Source organism: Nerophis lumbriciformis, linkage group LG12 (genome assembly GCF_033978685.3).
Source record: "Nerophis lumbriciformis linkage group LG12, RoL_Nlum_v2.1, whole genome shotgun sequence".
NCBI lineage: Eukaryota > Metazoa > Chordata > Actinopteri > Syngnathiformes > Syngnathidae > Nerophis > Nerophis lumbriciformis.
Genome location: NC_084559.2, coordinates 12,225,075 through 12,245,666, shown reverse-complemented (window position 1 = coordinate 12,245,666; position 20,592 = coordinate 12,225,075). Strand labels below are relative to the sequence as shown.

Below are 20,592 nucleotides of genomic sequence, written 5' to 3'. Positions count from 1 at the left end.
TTTGCTGGTGGTGTGCCTCTGGGTTTTTTCAAAGAAAAAAAATAGGCCTTGCCTCAGAAAAGGTTGACAAACACTGGATTAGCTGAGTAGACTTGTGCTATTTGCACAAACGTTAAATACACTAAAATGCTCTTCAAATGACAACAAAGAAAAATCACCACCTGCTCCAGTTCCATCTCCAAGTTGCTGGCTGTGTTGGCCAGTTTTATTAGGCGCTCTCGTTCGTCTTCAAACTCGTCCAGTTTGTGCTGCAGGTCATCTTCTACCATGATCTTAGCATCCTGGATCTGCTTGTAAGCCGCTTCCTGGGTCATCATGTCTGCCTACAGGATTAATAGCAGAAGGTCCGTATCAAATAATATGCCTACTAAGTAAAGACAGATCGATATAAAAATGCAAAATTATTCACAATATACAGTTTATATTTTTGTCATCCACCTGCCTCTGCTCTCCATGTCAACAAACAGACGTGCATAAAGAAATAAAGGAATGTTCAACAATGTACCTCAATGCTCTGCAGATGAACAGCAATACGCTCTTTTTCTTTGATAGAGCGGTGTTGGGTCTCAGAGAGTTGGTGGGACAGAGTCACATTCTCTAGCTTCAGATGCTCAAGAACACCATTCTGGGTCATTTTCCCTGCCTGGGGAGGAAAAGTTGTATACACATATTTATGTTTGCATGTACACTGCAAAAACTGAAATCCATGTAAGATGAAATATCTCAAATAAGGGTGATATTTGCTTATTTTCTGTCTGATAAGATAATTCTTCTCACTGAGCAGATTTTATGTTAGAGTGTTTTACTTGTTTTAAGGGTTTTGGTCCTAAATGATCTCAGTAAGATATTACAGCTTTTTGCTGAGATTTTATGACATATATTGAGTAAAACATGCTTGAAACTAAAATATCAAGTGTTGCAAAGCTGTGTCATCAACACTCACAAGTATAAAACTACTTTTTTTAAAGTAATAATTTCTTACTTCAAGCATGAAAAAAAAAAATCATGATTTTGACACAATTGTGTCTCATAATTAAAACAGATGACAGCCAAATGGACTTTGCGGTTTTATTTTCAATGAAACAATAGAAAATACGTACTCCTATAGTAGTACAGTTGGCACAGTACAGTAAACTGACAGTTAATATTTAAACATTTAACATTTATAACAATTTTGAACAGAAATAGTTCATGCACATTCAGATGAATTCTTCAAAATTACAATTAAAAAATATTGGCCGGGGGCCGGGCTGTATATATGCGCACTAATTGACTGAAAGAGCACGCACTTGGCGCGATGATGTCATGTTATCCATGGAAAAATGCATTTTTAGACAATATGATTAGCCTGAGCGGCTAGGAGACCCCGAGAGTAACAAGCGGTTGTCTTGTTGTCTTTCCATAAAGAACAATAAATTAGTTTTTAGTATAAGTTTGCTGGTTTCAAGAAATGTAATGCCGAGCACATATCATTATGTCCAGATAATGGCACTAGCATTTACTTCATTTAAGAATATTTTTCAACATATTGAGCAAAAAGGTCTCTTTTTTTTCTACCAAGAAAAGTGCACTTGTTATTAGTGAGAATATACTTATTTTAAGGTATTTTTGTGTTCATTGAAGTTAGCTAATTTTACTTATTTTAGAAAGTCTTGACAAGCCAAATGTTCTTGTTTTATTGGCAGATAATTTTGCTTAGTTCAAATAAAATACCCCTCATTTTTGTATTTTTTTTCTTGTTTTTGAACACTGACTTTTTGCAGTGTTCAAGAGGTAGTCACCTGAAATAGTTTTCACTTCACCGGTGTGCTTGGAGCTCATTGAGAGAATGCCAAGAGTGTGCAAAGCAGTAATCAGAGCAACGGGTGGCTATTTTGAAGAAACTAGAATATAAAACATGTTTTCAGTTATTTCACCTTTTTTGTTAAGTACATAACTCCACGTGTTCATTCATAGTTTTGATGTGACAATCTACAATGTAAATAGTCATGAAAATAAAGAAAAGGCATTGAATGAGAAGGTGTGTCTAAACTTTTGGCCTGTACCGTATGTCTTGTTTATAGCATTTTATTTTTTTTTACAAAATATCAAAATGGCCCCCGCATGCATTGACTTTTCAGTAAGCCGTTTGGATACTCCTGTAAATAGAGGATTTTTAACCGACAGCAGTTTGTCGTCATGCTATTCCTACATTTGTGCATGATTTTCTGCTTTCATGCGATATTTTAAACTGCTGTGGTCATGTTATTGTACGTCAAGACTGCAAATACATGCACACATATTTCTTCGGGTGGCCAACAATGTAAAAATAATACTTTTTACGTCATAAATAATTTTGAAGGTTATTTTGCACTGAACAGAAGGTTAATGCTGTGTAACTAAACAGAAGTTATGTTGTTGCTTAGTGATGATAATAAAGTGAACTTCAACACATTTTAAAGGGACTTTTTGCAACCTTTGCGCAGATGCATAGGAGGCGCTAACTAAAAAAACTGGAAAAAAAAAAAATCATGATTTTGACACAATTGTGTCTCATAATTAAAACAGATGACAGCCAAATGGACTTTGCGGTTTTATTTTCAATGAAACAATAGAAAATAGGTACTCATATAGTAGTACAGTTGGCACAGTACAGTAAACTAACAGTTAATATTTAAACATTTAACATTTCAAACAATTTTGAACAGAAATAGCTCATGCACATTCAGATAAATTCTTCAAAATTACAATTAAAAACATTTTGGCCGGGGGCCGGACTGTATATATGCGCACTAATTGACTGAAAGAGCACGCACTTGGCGCGATGATGTCATGTTATCTATGGAAAAATGCATTTTTAGACCATATGATTTGCCTGAGCGGCTAGGAGACTCCGAAAGTAACAAGCGGTTGCATTCTTGGCTTTCCATTAAGAACAATAAATTAGTTTTTAGTATAAGTTTGCTGGTTTCAAGAAATGTAATGCAGAGCGCATATCATTATGTCAAGATAATGGCACTAGCATTTACTTCATTTAAGAATATTTTTCAACATATTGAACAAAAAGGTTGTTTTTTTTTCTACCAAGAAAAGTGCACTTGTTATTAGTGAGAATATACTTATTTTAAGGTATTTTTGGGTTCGTTGAGGTTAGCCAATTTTACTTGTTTTAGAAAGTCTTGACAAGCCAAATTTTCTTGTTCTATTGGCAGATAATTTTGCTGAGTTCAAATAAAATACCCCTAATTTTTTTTTTTTTTTTTTTCTTGTTTTTGAGCACTGACTTGTTGCAGTGTATGGTGAACAAAGAAATGTCCATCTTACCTGCATGTTTGCCATTTCACTTTGCAATCGCACTCGAGCTTCCTGAGCCAGGCCCAGCTGCTGCTGGTACCACTGCCTGACCTGCTGGAGTGAGTCGATCTCTGCCTGGGAGGTTTTCAGTCGGCTCTGAAGCGTGCTGCGCTCCAGCTGGACCTGTTGAAGCTGGTTCTGAAGGCCACCCATCTGCAGACGCATTTCCTGCACTACAAAATTGAACACGGACAAAGTAACATGAATTACAATCGTTGCTTTTGGCTGCAATTTTAAACGGTGGCAGACAAAATGAAAAAGTACTGTACATATGCACATAAAGTAAGCTGAAGGACGGCTCTCTGATAATGCCATCTATCCGTCCATTTTCTATCACTTTTCCTGGTCAGGGTCGCAGTGAGCAGGGACCTAACCCGGCTGAATGGAACTCAATCAAAGAGCGCATACAAGACAGACGACCCTGATGATGCCATTCGAGTCAAAATAAGGTCTATTGAAATTTGGATCACCTCAAACCAAGTATATGAAACTTTAACATTAATTCACAGCAGTAGAGCAGAAGAACAAACAGTTTTAATGAATAGCTGGACAGAATAATAGCTAAAAACTAGGTATTAAGTTCTCATGATGCTCACTAGCGTTAATAAGATGGTTTTAATTTGTGATATCATTCTCTCTGCGTAAATAAGGTGCACCCCAGTGCTTTAAAGTCAGCAATGATGCTGCACAACCCACTAAAACCCAATTATACTTAAAGACAATCTCAATCAATCACATTCGTTGTGAAAAAGCTGTCAAATATATACAGTGGGGCAAAAAAGTATTTAGTCAACCACCAATTGTGCAAGTTCTCCCACTTAAAATGATGACAGAGGTCTGTAATTTTCATCATAGGTACACTTCAACTGTGAGAGACAGAATGTTGTAGGACATTGTAGGATTTTTAAAGAATTTATTTGTAAATTATGGTGGAAAATAAGTATTTGGTCAATAACAAAAATTCAACTCAATACTTTGTTATTGCCAACAAAGGTTATATTACAGAGGTCAAACGATTACTATAGGTCTTTACCAGGTTTGCACACACAGTAGCTGGTATTTTGGCCCATTCCTCCATGCAGATCTTCTCGAGAGCAGTGATGTTTTGGGGCTGTCGCCGAGCAACACAGACTTTCAACTCCCTCCACAGATTTTCTATGGGGTTGAGGTCTGGAGACTGGCTAGGCCACTACAGGACTTTCAAATGCTTCTTACGGAGCCACTCCTTCGTTGCCCGGGCGGTGTGTTTGGGATCATCGTCATGCTGGAAGACCCAGCCACGTTTCATCTTCAAAGCTCTCACTGATGGAAGGAGGTTTTGGCTCAAAATCTCACGATACATGGCCCCATTCATTCTTTCCTTAACACGGATCAGTCGGCCTGTCCCCTTAGCAGAAAAACAGCCCCAAAGCATGATGTTTCCACCCCCATGCTTCACAGTAGGTGTGGTGTTCTTGGGATGCAACTCAGTATTCTTCTTCCTCCAAACACGACGATTTGAGTTTATACCAAAAAGTTCTATTTTGGTTTCATCTGACCACATGACATTCTCCCAATCATCCATGTGCTCTCTGGCAAACTTCAGACGGGCCTGGACATGCACTGGCTTAAGCAGGGGGACACGTCTGGCACTGCAGGATTTGATTCCCTGTCGGCGTAGTGTGTTACTGATGGTAACCTTTGTTACTTTGGTCCCAGCTCTCTGCAGGTCATTCACCAGGTCCCCCCGTGTGGTTCTGGGATTTTTGCTCACCGTTCTCATGATCATTTTGAACCCACGGGATGAGATCTTGCATGGAGCCCCAGATCAAGGGAGATTATCAGTGGTCTTGTATGTCTTCCATTTTCTGATAATTGCTCCCACAGTTGATTTTTTCACACCAAACTGCTTGCCTATTGTAGATTCACTCTTCACAGTCTGGTGCAGGTCTACAATTCTTTTCCTAGTGTCCTTCGACAGCTCTTTGGTCTTGGCCATAGTGCAGTTTGGAGTCTGACTGTTTGAGGCTGTGGACAGGTGTCTTTTATACAGATAACGAGTTCAAACAGGTGCCATTAATACAGGTAACAAGTGGAGGACAGAAGAGCTTCTTAAAGAAGAAGTTACAGGTCTGTGAGAGCCAGAGATCTTCCTTGTTTGAAGTGACTAAATACTTATTTTCCACCATGATTTACAAATAAATTCTTTAAAATTCCTACAATGTGAATTCCTGGATTTTTTTTCCACATTCTGTCTCTCACAGTTGAAGTGTACCTATGATGAAAATTACAGACCTCTGTCATCATTTTAAGTGGGAGAACTTGCACAATCGGTGGCTGACTAAATACTTTTTTGCCCCACTGTATATAGTAAGTAGTCATAATTGTTTTTATTCTCAGTAGACTGTGGTCTTACCTGTACTGTCCCTTGATATGAGAGCGGTTTGCATTTCCTCCACCTTCCCCATCAGCCTGTTGTACTGGTCTTCAGCTACCTTCAGGTCATTGCTCAAGGATGCCAGACCAGCATTTTTGTTCTCCAAATTGCCCTGGAGCTCCACCATCGCCTTCTCTAGCTGGCTGCAGTTCTGCCGCAGTGTGCCCACTTCTGTATTAAGGACATTCTGCTTTTCCTGGCTGACGTGAGCCTCCGTCTTCTGAGCATGCAATTGAGCGTTCACTGTAGCCAGTTGGGCCTGGAGCTCAGTCTTCTCCTTGAGAGTCTAGTGGCCAGAACAAGATCATCAGAATTGTACCTCCAAATTATTCAAGTATGGCTCTCAACAACAACCAAAAGTGCTTATATATATATATATATAGATATTTGTATTGAGTGTAGAGGTGTAACGGTCCGTGTATTTGTATAGAACCGTTTCGGTACGGGGGTTCCGGTTCGGTGGTGTACCGAACGAGTTTCCACACGGACATATTAAGTAGCGTAACGCACGTTGCTTAAACAATGCACACCGAGGCACAACACACGGCATGCTGGCAGCTAACGGGCTAGGATAGACTGACCATACGTCCTCTTTTCACCTGACATGTCCTCTTTTGCGGAGCTGTCAGGGCGGAGTTTCTTAAATGCCTCAAATGTCCGACATTTTGAGTTAGGGTTGCGTGTATTTTCAATGTACGTTCAGGGTTAAGAAGGGGTTAAAAACAAAACAAATTGTGCGTGCAGCAGTATTGGTGAGGGAGGGGCAGAGACAGAGAGAGAGAGAGAGCTATGATAAACGCGCATGCGTCGCCAGGTTCTGCTTTTTATCCATACATTTATCACATTTAATTTTTTATTATCTATAGCAGGGGTGTCAAAAGTGTGCCCCGGAGGCCATTTACGGCCCACAGCTAATGTTTTAAAGGCCCACGGCACATTCTAAAAATACTATTAAAATAAACAAAAACATAACAAAGTGAAATAAAAAAGCTTAAAGGTTAAATGTAATTTAGAAAAAGTTGCAATGTTGACTAATAAAACAGAGCTGGTTTTTTTTGGTTTTTTTCAAACTATCATTGCTCAAAACATAATATTGAATCAAAATCAATGTTATTATGAATTATTGACCTATCCAAGGTTCCCATTACTTCACATCAAATATTTCACTAAGAAAAATATTTTTGGTGGAAGATTTTGCAAATTTGGTAAATAAATAACCCAAAAATTTATACTTTGTTGTTTTCTTACTGTACCGAAAATTAACCGAACCGTGACCTCTAAACCGAGGTACGTACCGAACCGAAGTTTTTGTGTACCGTTACACCCCTAATTGAGTGTATTTGTCTGTAATCCCTATTGACAATATTTTCAGTATACAGTTAAGCTTATATTCAACCATTTGAAAACATGTACAGTAATTTAGGAAACTGAAAAAGGCCTTATACTAACCTGGTTAGCTTCAGATGACAAATATTCCAGTTGACCCTCCAGTCTCATTTTTTCTTTTAACACCTGAAGCATTTCATCATGCCCCATCACAGAACTCTCCAAAGACACACTGAATAATGTAAACAATATATGTTAAAATAATCACAGTTGTTGATCAAATAAATAAACAAACCACTAATTGAGTGTCTCCTGTCAATAAATACCTGCTGGAAAAGCTGTCTCTGCGGCTGCGTTGTTCCGCAGAACCTTCTTGTTCCAACTCCAGAAGGTGCTGCTCATCACTAGCTGCCTGCAATACTTCTTGCAGGGAGGGAAATTGACCCATGGCCTCTGGTGCAATCTCCTGTCCCTCCACAGTGTAGGGCCCCTCATGTCTGTTCATAGCAGCAGCGAGTGTTGCATAGGTTCCCCTAGTAGACACACTGCTGTACGATGAACTGTCGCTGTCATTGCCATCATTGCCTGGCCTCGCTCCTAATTCACTTCCATCAATCTCAGAGACATTGTCCTCGGTCTGGAGAGAAGCACTGGCCTGTCCTTTTACCTCCAATGTGCTGGTTTCTGACATTACATTGACCTCAGAAAGGGTGGATACAGAGTTGATAGTGGACTGGACGGAGCTCACGCTGTTGTCTGCGGTCTTTACTCCACCTCCGCCCTCGACGTCATTCTCTGAAGACTTGTAGTCAGCCAAGGAGTGGATCTTGTTTGTGCGGGAGGCTCTGGATTTCTTCTCCTTGGTGGTAGGGATTCCCAAACTCCCCAGTTTGGGACCACGAGGGACACTGGTCCTCAGAAAAGAATACTCCTTGGTCATAGCGATTGTATTAGCCCTGGGAAGACCTTCAGGGTGCAGCATGAGCTCTGGATCCAGAGTACTGAATTGTCTGCTTCTTGGAGTGCTGCGATGAGACTAAAACAAAAATGATTGGTTATTCGAGCAATATATCAGTTGGAATCAAGTTGCCAAGCCTGAAATACATTGCCATGTTGCACTCACACTGGCCAATCAGTGCACTCGGAGGTATACAGTATATTATCGCCAGGGTTTGTTTGTCTTTCGGTTAGTTAGTTAGCAACATAACTTAAAAAGTCAAGGGCGGATTTTGATGAAACTATCAGGAAAAGTCAGAAATGTGATAACGAATAAGTGATTGGATTTTGAGAGTGATCGAGATAATTTCTACTATCCATCCATCCATCCATCTTCTTCCGCTTATCCGAGGTCGGGTCGCGGGGGCAGCAGCCTAAACAGGGAAGCCCAGACTTCCCTCTCCCCAGCCACTTCGTCCAGCTCCTCCCGGGGGATCCCGAGGCGTTCCCAGGCCAGCCGGGAGACATAGTCTTCCCAACGTGTCCTGGGTCTTCCCCGTGGCCTCCTACCGGTCGGACGTGCCCTAAACACCTCCCGAGGGAGGCGATCGGGTGGCATCCTGACCAGATGCCCGAACCACCTCATCTGGCTCCTTTCCATGTGGAGGAGCAGCGGCTTTACTTTGAGCTCCTCCCGGATGACAGAGCTTCTCACCCTATCTCTAAGGGAGAGCCCTGCCACCCGGCGGAGGAAACTCATTTCGGCCGCTTGTACCCGTGATCTTGTCCTTTCGGTCATAACCCAAAGCTCATGACCATAGGTGAGGATTGGAACGTAGATCAACCGGTAAATTGAGAGCTTTGCCTTCCGGCTCAGCTCCTTCTTCACCACAACGGATCGATACAGCGTCCGCATTACTGAAGACGCTGCACCGTCACGATCCACTCTTCCCTCACTCGTGAACAAGACTCCGAGGTACTTGAACTCCTCCACTTGGGGCAGGGTCTCCTCCCCAACCCGAAGATGGCATTCCACCTTTTCCGGGCGAGAACCATGGACTCGGACTTGGAGGTGCTGATTCTCATCCCAGTCGCTTCACACTCGGCTGCGAACCGATCCAGTGAGAGCTGAAGATCCTGGCCAGATGAAGCCATCAGGACCACATCATCTGCAAAAAGCAGAGACCTAATCCTGTAGCCACCAAACCAGATCCCCTCAACGCCTTGACTGCGCCTAGAAATTCTGTCCATAAAAGTTATGAACAGAATCGGTGACAAAGGGCAGCCTTGGCGGAGTCCAACCCTCACTGGAAACGTGTCCGACTTACTGCCGGCAATGCGGACCAAGCTCTGACACTGATCATACAGGGAGCGGACCGCCAAAATCAGACAGTCCGATACCCCATACTCTCTGAGCACTCCCCACAGGACTTCCCGAGGGACACGGTCGAATGCCTTCTCCAAGTCCACAAAACACATGTAGACTGGTTGGGCAAACTCCCATGCACCCTCAAGGACCCTGCCGAGAGTATAGAGCTGGTCCACAGTTCCACGACCAGGACGAAAACCACACTGTTCCTCCTGAATCCGAGGTTCGACTATCCGGCGTAGCCTCCTCTCCAGTACACCTGAATAGACTTTACCGGGAAGGCTGAGGAGTGTGATCCCACGATAGTTAGAACACACCCTCCGGTTCCCCTTCTTAAAGAGAGGAACCACCACCCCGGTCTGCCAATCCAGAGGTACCGCCCCCGATGTCCACGCGCTTTACATAGTGAAACCCAATATCTTTTTTTTTTATTTTTTTTTTTATTTTTATTTTTTTTTATGTCCTGTCCAGCTTCTCAGGCAAATCATATAGTTGATGTAGATGCCCATGTCGGCTGTTCAGATTTACTTTACAAAAGAGAAGTGTAGGATACTTCTCTTGTTGCCTTATTTGTATTTGACTTTATTAAATGTATTTATATTATCATTTAGTGCAGCCGGGCCGGAGCAGGAGGGGATAGAAAGAGAAAAAAAAAGAAGACAGAGGGGGAAATTGTGGGGACAAGAGGGGGATTAGACAGAGAGACAAAAACAACAACAGCAAACAACAACAACAATAGAGCAACATAAGCAAATATGACATGTACAAATATGATGGTAAAAGTAATAGCAAATAAGCAGTTAGCGAAAAATAAAAAATAATACAGAAATAACCATGAGCATTATTACACTACAAATGGATCAATACAAATACCAATAGAAATAGCGCTATTGATAATGAACAATACCAATAATTTACCTTTATTATCAACAATACAGTTGTTCAAATGCAACAATACATATACGTAATGATAACTTGAGATACAAAAGAATGCAGAAAAATGGAGGGGGAGAAAGAGAAGCAACCTACATTAACCTTGTAGATTGTTATAGTCACAATAGGTTAAGCTTTGTCAGTGTGCCATGTGTTACACCCAGTTTACCCTAGGTAAATATGTACTGTATTTGTGTATGTATGTGGGAGCGTAGGTACCTATGTACGTATGTGAGCATATGTGAATTTGCATGTACAATACATTCGACTCCCAGAGTGCGTGGGAGCCAGAGCACGGCCCCATCACCCCCGAGAGCCCAACCCACAAACAGGAGGCGTGGTGATATCTAAGTTACAGTTAAACCAGTGTGGGTGGAACTGGGAGCAGGTGGGTAAAGTGTCTTGCCCAAGGACACAACGGCAGTGACTAGAATGGCGGAAGCGGGGATCGAACCTGCAACCCTCAAGTTGCTGGCACGGCCGCTCTACCAACCGAGCTATACCGCCCCTACTACATTACCTTACGTTTACATTACAAGGCTAAACTTGCGTATGATCGTGGCCCTACCTCCACCCACAGAGACTTGTGGTTTCCAAGTGTTTTCTTATTTTCTAATGAAAATCGCTGCATACAGACCTGCCAACCTTAAAGAAATATTACAAGTACCCACTTCCATTTTTGCATTTTTTAAGACAAATTTACAAATGTTGATCATTTTACTTACTCAAAGCTGCTCACACGGTCAATAAGGTGGCCACTATGTTTGACACGTCAACTTAATGTGTATTATATTTATCCATGAGAGCATTTTGTTGTAAATTGTGAGGTGTGTGTGTGTTAAAATCATGGTTGCTTTTACAAATGATGACAGATGTGAACAAGAGCATGTATTGTCTTTGTGTGATGATGTAAATGAGGTGTGGTTGTATTGTATATTAAGTATGTGTCAATGAAAGGGCATTTTATTACTTTTCTTAATTTGACTACATGCTATAGTATGATTTTAGTGTGATAATTTTATTCCATGATTTTTGTATCCCTTTAATTTAGGTAGCAAGGGACTGCAGATGGAAATTAGCTATAGTCTGGTACAGAACATATCTGTCTTTGAGCTTAATGTTTCTGTGCATTGTACCTTCAAATAAAGACTAAACTAAACTACTATGTGCCAACCAATAAAAAAAAACAGCCTTGTGCCATTAGGAGTTCAGCGCATAACATGATGTCAACTCATTGAGCAAACAACTCCTGTCGACTATTTAGCATGTTGGCTTCCTACGTCCCTAATGAACAATGGGAATTAAAGAAAGGAGAACAATATTGCATACTTGCCAACCTTGAGACCTCCGATTTCGGGAGGTGGGGGGAGGGGGGAGGGTGGGCGTGGTCGGGGTGGGACAGGGGTGTGGTTGGGGGCGTGGCTAAAAGGGGAGGAGTATATTTACAGCTAGAATTCACCAAGTCAAGTATTTTATATATATATATATATATATATATATATATATATATATATATATATATACGTATATATATGTATTTTATTATATATATATATATATATATATGTATGTATCTATATATATATATATATATATAAAATAAATACTTGAATTTCAGTGTTAATTTATTTACACATATACACACACATAACACTCATCTACTCATTGTTGAGTTAAGGGTTGAATTGTCCATCCTTGTTCTATTCTATATTTTTCGAACCATGCTGAACACCCTCTCTGATCATGCATTGATGTGTGGCACGCACAAAAGTGCTTTCATCAAATGCACTAGATGGCAGTATTGTCCTGTTTAAGAGTGTCACAACATTGCTGTTTACGGCAGACGAACTGCTTTATGGCAGACGAAAAACGTGACTGCTGTTGTTGTGTGTTGTTGCCGCGCTTGGAGGACGTTAATGAAACTGCCTAACAACAAACCCACATAAGAAACCAAGAACTCGCCCTCCATCATTCTACAGTTATAACGTGATTGGGCAGGTATGCTGTTTAAATTGTGGGTTAATACTCAAATAAAATATTTGTTATTATGGACCTGAGTCCGCCTGAATTTCGGGAGAAAATTTGTCCCGGGAGGTTTTCGGGAGAGGTGCTGAATTTCGGGAGTCTCCCGGAAAATCCGGGAGGGTTGGCAAGTATGATATTGCTCTGGAAAGTTTCAATGTGTTACAACAACCGAAATCAGAGGTGAGGGCATTTGCAAAAGTGGCACGTATGCCCTCTGAAGGAGTTGTATCGGCACAAAAAACAAGCGTTTGCAGGGGGAGGGGCGAGCCAGCACGGTTTACACTGGTGTCTCGATGCAAGAACACAGTCTAGGCTTCAAAGACTGTTGTCAAAACACAATAAAACGTGTAATTGGAGAGCAGTGAAGCGTAATACAGAGTGCAAAAAAATGCATATACGTTGGAAGATGTGTAAATAAACAGAACAACTCAAAAAGCCTGTTTAGTCAGTGATATATCATGTTCAAGCCTGATGTAGTAGAATAACAGTATGATTGACCACGAAAGTAAACAAGTCTCACCTAAAAATGAACAATAAGCATATCACCAGTTTGAATCATCTATTTTGCATGTGTTCATTACTTATTTTAAAATCATAGGTCGGTACAACAGATGGATGTAAAAAATGACTGTGATAAACAAAATAAAGTGACTTTTAAGAGGTTAGCATGATGCATTTAAATTCATGACTTGACGTCCTTGACATTGACTATAAACTCACTCTCTCCTTGTGTCTTTGTACTCTGTACTGTTTAAGCTGCTCTTCCAGGCGTCTGCGAGCCTCCAGACGAATCCTCTCCTCATTTTCCATCTCCAACGAAGGCTTCTGATTGGCTACAGAGCAAGGACATTATTCAAAAAGGGCACATTAACAACTGAAGCTGTCTGAAACAGAATGCGTATGAATCGGTGCAGCAATATAATATGGATATTATCACTTCCTAATGCAACGCTTCAGAGTGCATTATTGGTGTGGAAAGCTTGAAACTAGAGATGTCCGATAATATTGGACTGCAGATATTATCGGCCGATAAATGCTTTAAAATGTAATATCGGTAATTATCGGTTTCAAAAAGTAAAATTGATGACTTTTTAAAACGCCGCTGTACGGAGCGGTACACGGACGTAGGGAGAAGTACAGAGCGCCAATAAACCTTAAAGGCACTGCCAATCACATAATATCTACGGCTTTTCACACACACACAAGTGAATGCAAGCCATACTTGGTCAACAGCCATACAGGTCACACTGAGGGTGGCCGTATAAACAACTTTAACACTGTTACAAATATGCGCCACACTGTGAACCCACACCTAACAAGAATGACAAACACATTTTGGGAGAACATCCGCACCGTAAACACAACAGAACAAATACCCAGAACCCCTTGCAGCACTAACTCTTCCGGGACGCTACAATATTCCCCCCAACCCCGCCCACCTCAACTTCCTCATGCTCACTCAGGGAGAGCATGTCCCAAATTCCAAGCTGCTGTTTTGAGGCATGTTAAAAAAAATAATGCACTTTGTGACTTCAATAATAAATATGGCAGTGCCATGTTGGCATTTTTTTCCATAACTTGAGTTGATTTGTTTTGGAAAAACCTTGTTACATTGTTTAATGCAGGGGTGCTCACACTGTTTCTGCAGGCGAGCTACTTTTCAATTGATCAAGTCGTGGGTATCTACCTCATTCATATATATAATTTATATTTACTTATTTATGAAATATATGTTTTTGTTAACAAGTTAAAGGTGTTGAATGATAATGCAAGCATGTTTAACACATATAGTTAATATTGTTAATACATTAAAGGTGTTTAATGATAATACAAGTATGTTTAATACATATAGTTAATATTGTTAACAAGTTAAAGGTGTTTAAAGATAATGCAAGCATGTTTAACACATATAGTTAATATTGTTAACAACTTAAAGGAGGTTAAAGATAAAAACAAGCATATTTAACACATATAGTTAATATTGTTAATACATTAAAGGTGTTTAATGATAATACAAGTATGTTTAATACATATAGTTAATATTGTTAACAAGTTAAAGGTGTTTAAAGATAATGCAAGCATGTTTAACACATAGTTAATATTGTTAACAAGTTAAAGGTGGTTAAAAATAATACAAGCATGTTTAACACAAATAGTTAATATTGTTAACAACTTAAAGGAGGTTAAAGATAAAACAAGCATGTTTAACACATATAGTTAATATTGTTAACAACTTAAAGGTGGTTAAAGATAATACAAGCATATTTAACACATATAGTTAATATTGTTAACAACTTAAAGGTGGTTAAAGATAATACAAGCATGTTTAACACATATAGTTAATATTGTTAACAAGTTAAAGGTGGTTAAAGATAATAAAAGCATGTTTAACACATATAGATTCCTTTCTTTCATGAAGACAAGAATATAAGTTGGTGTATTACCTGATTGTGATGTCTTGCATTGATTGGAATCAGACAGTGGTGATGATAACGTCCGCATTTTCGAATGGAGGAGAAAAAAAGTCCTCCTTTCTGTCCAATACCACATGAAAATGGTTGGTTTTTGGCATCTTATTTGTCCAGCTTCCGTACTCCTTTGTATACACTTTACAAGAAATACATTGTCGGCAAACTCCGTAGCTTGCTAGCTTCTGCACGCCAGCTTTCTGAGACTCTTATTTTGGTAGCGCAGGCAGGATGAAGCAGAGCTTTTAATGTGCAACTGTGCAGTCGGTCTTTGGAGTTTTGACGACAGGTACGGCGCCAGAGTCTGTTGAAATAAAGTGTTTCTCGCCTTCCAGTCGGTAATTTTAATGAGCTGGCAGCAGCCAGCGTCATCTCAGAAGACCCTCGGGTGCCGTGAATGTCAATCAAGTGACGAAAGTGACGTCATAGTGAAGATTTATGATCGTTCATTTTTAGGACTATTTTTTTTAATGCCTGGCTGGTGATCGACTGACACACCCTCCGAGATCGACCAGTAGATCGCGATCGACGTAATGAGCACCCCTGGTTTAATGCATCCAGCGGGGCATCACAACAAAATTAGGCATAATAATGTGTTCATTCCACGACTGTATATATCGGTATCGGTTGATATCGGAATCGGTAATTAAGAGTTGGACAATATCGGAATATCGGCACAAAAAAGCCATTATCGGACATCTCTACTTGAAACCACAAAGTTTCAAATCATAAGTTCCAGAGCATAGTGATAAACTGAAACACTGTTACAAATTAAGCCATGAAATTCTTAGGGAGACTGCACAAAAGTCATTTTCCTGGACTCTATCTACCCAGACCCCAAAACACAGTATATGTAAGTCATGTGTTGGTTTTGAATAACAATTTCCAGCAAAATAGGGTTAAAAAAGGGGGTGTCACAATAGGGGCACTCATGCAACAAGTTTATGCTTACACATATCCGTCTCCTGCATAGGCATACTGAGTCTGAGTGACTGCAATGCATCACTCGTGTGAACTGTGACCTCAGCAGCAGCCTGCTCAGGTTCAAGCACCATGGCTGGATAAGCAGTCACACCTGCGGTGGCCTCTTGCGCTTGGGAGTCGACCGGGGAGCCTGTGCTCTGCGGAAGTGCTGTCGGAGGCACGGACCCATTAACATGGGAGCCCTTGGTAGCCCCGATGCCCACTGACAGTTCATCTCCATTTGGCCTCGCATCAGAGCTGACGGGACCTGAAACGGACAAGTCCCAAGGGATGAGTGAGTCACAGTCGGTATTGCAAAAGGAGAATGCAAAATGAGCGTGATGTGTGTTGGCAAACTTGCTGAGCAACTTTGACAACACTTGAGTCGAACGCAGCATTTCACCTCCAGATCAAAAAGCGTAAAACCATGCTGCACTGCTACTTTCAATATCGCCATCATGTGACTGAAAACAATTGTATAATTAAGATACAAGTGTAAAGGAATGACACAAGATTAGGGGTGTAACGGTACGTGTATTTGTATAGAACAGTTTCGGTACGGGAGTTTCGGTTCGGTTCGGAGGTGTACCGAACGAGTTTCCACACGGACATATTAAGTAGCGTAACACACGTTGTGTATACAATGCACACCGAGGCACAACACACGGCATGCTAGCAGCTAACGGGCTACAATATACTGACCATCAACCTCTTTTCACCTGACATGTCCTCTTTTGCGGAGCTGTCAGGGCGGAGTTTCTTAAATGCCTCAAATTTTGAGTTAGGGTTGCGTGTATTTTCAATGTACGTTCAGGGTTAAGAAGGGGTTAAAAACAAAACAACAGCAGCATTGGTGAGGGAGTGGCAGAGACAGAGAGAGATTGAGAGAGTTATGATAAACGCGCATGCGTCACCAGGCTCTGCTTTTTATCCATAGATTTATCAGATTTAATTTTTTATTATCTATAGCAGGGGTGTCAAAAGTGTGCCCCGGAGGCCGTTTGCGGCCCACAGCTAATGTTTTAAAGGCCCACAGCACATTCTAAAAATACTACTAAAATAAACAAAAACATAACAAAAGTGAAATAAAAAAGCTTAAAGGTTAAATGTCATTTAGAAAAAGTTGCAATGTTGACTAATAAAACAAAGCTGTTTTTTTTTCTTTCAAACTGTCATTGCTCCAAACATAATATTGAATCAAAATCAATGCTATTATGAATTATTGACCTATCCAAGATTCCGATTACTTCACATCAAATATTCCATCCATCCATCCATCCATTTTCTACCGCTTATTCCCTTGGGGGTCGCGGGGGGCGCTGGAGCCTATCTCAGCTACAATCGGGCGGAAGGCGTCGTACACCCTGGACAAGTCGCCACCTCATCGCAGGGCCAACACAGATAGACAGACAACATTCACACTCACATCCACACACTAGGGCCAATTTAGTGTTGCCAATCAACCTATCCACTAAGACAAATATTTTTGGTGGAAGATTTTGCAAATTTGGTAAATAAATAACCAAAAAATGTATATTTTGTTGTTTTCTTACTGTACCGAAAATGAACCGAACCGTGACATCTAAACCGAGGTACGTACCGAACCGAAATTTTTGTGTATCGTTACACCCTTCGTATACACGCATATTCCGCCAAGAAGACAGGCCATTGTAATCTGAATTAATTCAAGCCTATTTTTTTTTTTTTATTATTACGTACGTATGGCTATCATATTTGAAAAGTCAGTTTTTAGGAAGGTAAATTGAATTGTGGCATTACTGAAAATGCATGAAGGAGATATTCAAGTTTCAAAATATGCATGCTTTTGTTTCATTGGTGTTTATCATGCTAAAAAAAATAGCAGGGATTTTAGATTGGTTGTGGGGAGGTGCTTTCATAAGAAGACAATAAAAACAATATTAATTCGGGAAATAATCTGCACTCACCTTTAGAGATGGGAGATTACAGGTGGGGAAATAATAAATGTTTAGATACATCGCAATTTGGACATGGACGATTATAAAATCGATTAGTAAACGTCTAAACTCAATAATCGATGTATTTACTGTAATGCAGACAGTTCTAATATTTGGATGACTGAAGCTGGACACCTCAACGAGAGATACAACAGACAAGTCATTGTATTGTCTGCTCGCGGAAAACAAACATCCTAATCTACGATTTGACTCCCTCGAATGCCCGTGACGCTGCAACAACAGGAGCAGGCTGTTCTGAAAACACCCCTGAGGACACCTCAATGATGGACGCTTTTGACCTCCCTCACTCCTCAACGACACCTGGAGTCGAACTTTTGCTTGCATGCAGAACGGCCGCAGTCTATGAACATTACATCATCACACCCAAGACAATGGGCACATACACACACACCCGCCCCTCCCCCACCCCACGCCTTCACCACCGCTTGTTTCCCCTCGGGGTGATGGACGGCTGGCAGCGCTTCATAGCAGCAGTCGACCTCCAGGGTTCCAACTCCCCGCCCCTCTGTTGCGAGTTGTCGTGATTAAATGTAACGTGTTTATGTGTGCATTGCATGGAGGTTTTTCCCACTCCAGACTAGGCCCCCCTAGGAGCCCAGTCTAGATTGTATTTTTTACTCATCTTCTTCCCCAGCCTTTTACCTTTTTCTTATCTTTTACGCGCCTTTGGCGACCCATCAGCATTCCTGTTCTGTAACCCTGTACACTGTTTGTTTGTCTCATCTTGAACGGGTTTGTGCTGAAAACATAGTTTTGTTGTACTTGTGCAATGACAATAAAGTCCTATCCTATCCTATACAACCAGCTCCTTTATTATAGGGCACTTATGTTACAATTTTTTTATTTAATTTAATACATCTGATGGGAAACCCTTTTTCAAATGCACTGTTTATAAAAGTTACAAGTGATAAACGCTCATTTAGTGAAACAAATAGAAATGTAAAACTGAATCAATATACATAAATTAAAGAGGCATCAATAATTGATTAATAATCGAATTGTAGCTCCTGAATCTTAATCGTAATCGATTCGTGAGGTGGCTAAATATTCCCACGCCTACTCACCATTGTGAATCCCCTTGTTTGCATTTTGATTGCCGTCAAGCCCTTGTTGCTTTTCACTTTCCAGCGTGCAGACTACAGCCTCTGTGGATTGATCGGCCTTTACCTCCATTTAAACGGTGTATCAATTCCGAACGTCCATTCCTGTACTGCAACCAACTAAGACGATACTGCTGGATCCTGATTGGAAAGGTGTTCTTGAAACACAGTGCATGGCAGCATGGGGACTGCTTTCCCAAATTCCAGGAACTGGCAAACGGCCCTGAAAACACAAAACAGCGAGCTCAAAAAATGTGTAGATGGCACAAACAAAGCAGCAGCTCATAAAAAGTTGCAATAATGTTTTAAGAAAAAAAAAATAATGCAATCAAAGCAATCCAAACATAAGCGAGTCAAGGGCTAATTAAGCAGATTTATCAGTTATGGTGACAGTTTAGTTTATTTAAAACAGGTTACGTTAAAGAACATCAAATGTGTACAGTTACTAGGGATGTCCCGATCCGATATTTGGATCGGATCGGCTGCCGATATTTGCCAAAAATTGCGTATCGGCAAGGCATGGGAAAATGCCGATCCAGATCCAGTTTAAAAAAATACTCCGGTCCGTGTTTTCCAACGCACCGATTTAAATAATACATTCCACTTTTCTGCTGCTCCGTAATTTCCGTTCCGCATTTTCCAGCACACCTTCAACACATCCACAATTCTCACGCAGTTGCTTTTAGCTGCTGGCATTACACGACAGGCTCTTCTCACTCTTTCCTGTGTCTCCCTCTCACAGACAGCGAGCGCACCTTCTTACACACGTCACATACTGTCACGTCATACGTCACATACTGTCACGTCATACGTCACATACGTATACGTCCTCTCCCAGCAGAGAGCAAGGTAGCGGCATGGCTAACGTTAGCTGTGATGCTAGCGCAGCCGCTAAGGTGCGCGCCTGCTCAAGCGTCCTCTGCGCACAGCAAATCTATGCCACGCACAAAATCAAATAAAAAAATAAGCGCATAACAATTTTTGACACACGGACACGACAGAGACAACAGTTTTCGTCATCATTGTTCAAATATTGTGACGTCTGTCGAGACGCTTATCTCCATTCGGTGCCACACGTCCAGACTCCACACCATCAAAATGGCAAAACATTTCCACATCAACACCGTATGAAAAAATAGTGATTTTTTTAGTTGTGATTTCCTTCTCTGCATGAAAGTTTAAAAGTAGCATATATTAATGCAGTATGAAGATGAATGTTTTAATGTAGACATGCAAGCCTTGAAAGAAAATGTTGAAAATCAAGATTACATTTCCTGCAAATGGGTGCATTTCTACCCGATATTTTAACTTTAGATTTATTCTCATATCAAACTCTTTTGGCTGTCTTTTTGACACTTACATCCGACGCCCCCCTCCACACCCTGGATTATAAATAATGTAAATAATTCAATGTGATTATCTTGTGTGATGACTGTATTATGATGATAGTATATATCTGATAGTATATATCTGTATCATGAATCAATTTAAGTGGACCCCGACTTAAACAAGTTGAAAAACTTATTGGGGTGTTACCATTTAGTGGTCAATTATACGGAATACGTACTTCACTGTGCAACCTACTAATAAAAGTCTCAATCAATCAAAACACATAGAATCATCATACTGCTGTGATTATATGCATCAAGTGTTCATTCAAGGCTAAGGCAAAATATCGAGATATATATTGTGTATCCCAATATGGCCTTAAAATATCGCAATATTA

At 40.6% G+C, this 20,592-nt stretch overlaps 1 protein-coding gene across 2 annotated transcripts in view; it reads right to left on the bottom strand.

The window, feature by feature from the left end:
- The window catches only part of LOC140679254 (golgin subfamily A member 3-like), a 41,453-nt gene extending 22,396 nt beyond the window's left edge, over positions 1–19,057 (bottom strand). The window contains exons 1-9 of one of the 2 annotated variants that reach the window (XM_072914295.1): positions 18,831–19,057; positions 15,759–16,037; positions 13,059–13,171; positions 7,402–8,111; positions 7,199–7,307; positions 5,729–6,035; positions 3,304–3,506; positions 506–643; positions 162–323 (exon numbers count right to left, since the gene is read on the bottom strand). In XM_072914295.1, the coding sequence (XP_072770396.1) occupies positions 162–323; positions 506–643; positions 3,304–3,506; positions 5,729–6,035; positions 7,199–7,307; positions 7,402–8,111; positions 13,059–13,171; positions 15,759–16,037; positions 18,831–18,939 (2,130 nt within the window). In that variant the 5' untranslated portion in view covers positions 18,940–19,057. The remainder of the gene's footprint in view (positions 1–161; positions 324–505; positions 644–3,303; positions 3,507–5,728; positions 6,036–7,198; positions 7,308–7,401; positions 8,112–13,058; positions 13,172–15,758; positions 16,038–18,830) is intronic. The other variant, XM_072914296.1, reaches the window with a different exon arrangement.
- Between the last annotated feature and the right edge of the window lie 1,535 nt (positions 19,058–20,592).